Raw genomic sequence first — 1,250 nt, forward strand, 5'->3', positions numbered from 1 at the left:
TGCGGTGCGGGTCCAGCGCCGGTGTCACCGCTAACGCCGGCCCCGCGCCCGCTCCGCGCTCGCGGGGCGTGTGAAGCCCCGGGCCCGGCGCTGCCCGGCGGCCTCGGTGAGGGGCACGGAGGACAATGGTGAGCACTTCAAGCGCCGTCTGCTGAAGAAACATAGCCGGGCGCTCGCACAATGGGCTATTTTCCATCGTCGTGTAAAGAACGGTTAGCTGATGGCTTGAAAATTCAATTGAATACCTGCCCGGACCTAAGTATAAATATTATTTTTTAAAAGAACAATATGCAATTAAAAACTAATATTTAACAACTTAAACGCCTATCCTCTAGGAAATAACAGCCTTTCTTCGCAAAACCTCCGAGACTGACTTCGCTTCCTCCTGTAAAATGAGGCCAGGTTTAATTCTCCAAAGATCAGTGAGATCAAGTATTTCAGCGCTCAATTTACAGCTCCGGGGTATGTGGGACCCTTTCCCAGCTATCTGGGTAGGCTAGGAAATAACTCCGGGAAGGAGGAGGGGAGAGAAGGAAGAAGAATTAATTCCCAAACACCGCAGTAACACCTGTAGTATTTCCTTAACTCAGCGTCGCTGCGGCGATCGCCGGGAGCGGACTTCTCCGCAGCAGCGCGCAGTTAAATTGCAAGCAGGAAAACGGCACAACTCTTACAAACAAATAAATAAACAAACAAATAAACACATCAGGTTTGCTCGTTTATAAAGAACCGCCCTAATTTTGGAAGATCGTTTCGTGGAGCAGCTCGATCCCGTCGTGATACAAGCGGGGAACTAGGCGAGGTACCGTCCGCCATCTCCGTAAACATCCTCGCCTGTTGATGCGTGGACTTGTTCGCTGGGCTGGAAGGAGCGAACTACAAATAAATCTGTTAGTTTCACTGACGCCTTTAAAAAAAAAAAAAATACCGACTGCGAAGGTCCCCGCTGCCCCCGGGGGGGTCTCTTACTGCGCCCCGCTCCGCCGCCCCCCGCAGCGGCTCGGCTCCTCTCTACAATGTCACACCGCGGCCCGGCTGCAACCTTCCCCAAACTCTCTGCAAGCTTCTTCTCTTCCTCCCTCGCTCCCTTCTCCTGAAATAACAGCGAAAGGGGGGACAAGCCCTCCCGCGCTAACCTCCCGGGGAGGTGGGAAGCGGAGACCGGGCGGCCCGTCTCCCTGCCGCCGGCCCCCCCGGGCGGACCGGGGCGCGCTGCCTCGCCGCCGCCCTGCCTGCGGCGGGGGCTCCGC

The 1,250-nt window shown here is 55.8% G+C and overlaps 1 protein-coding gene across 1 annotated transcript in view; it reads right to left on the bottom strand.

The window, feature by feature from the left end:
* Nucleotides 1–816, bottom strand: part of PDZD8 (PDZ domain containing 8) — a 145,086-nt gene extending 144,270 nt beyond the window's left edge. Inside the window, exon 1 of the mRNA XM_009278096.1 lies at nucleotides 731–816. Within this exon, the coding sequence (XP_009276371.1) occupies nucleotides 731–816 (86 nt within the window). The remainder of the gene's footprint in view (nucleotides 1–730) is intronic.
* Between the last annotated feature and the right edge of the window lie 434 nt (nucleotides 817–1,250).

Source organism: Aptenodytes forsteri, unplaced genomic scaffold (assembly GCF_000699145.1).
Source record: "Aptenodytes forsteri isolate BGI_AS27 unplaced genomic scaffold, ASM69914v1 Scaffold15, whole genome shotgun sequence".
Taxonomy (NCBI): domain Eukaryota; kingdom Metazoa; phylum Chordata; class Aves; order Sphenisciformes; family Spheniscidae; genus Aptenodytes; species Aptenodytes forsteri.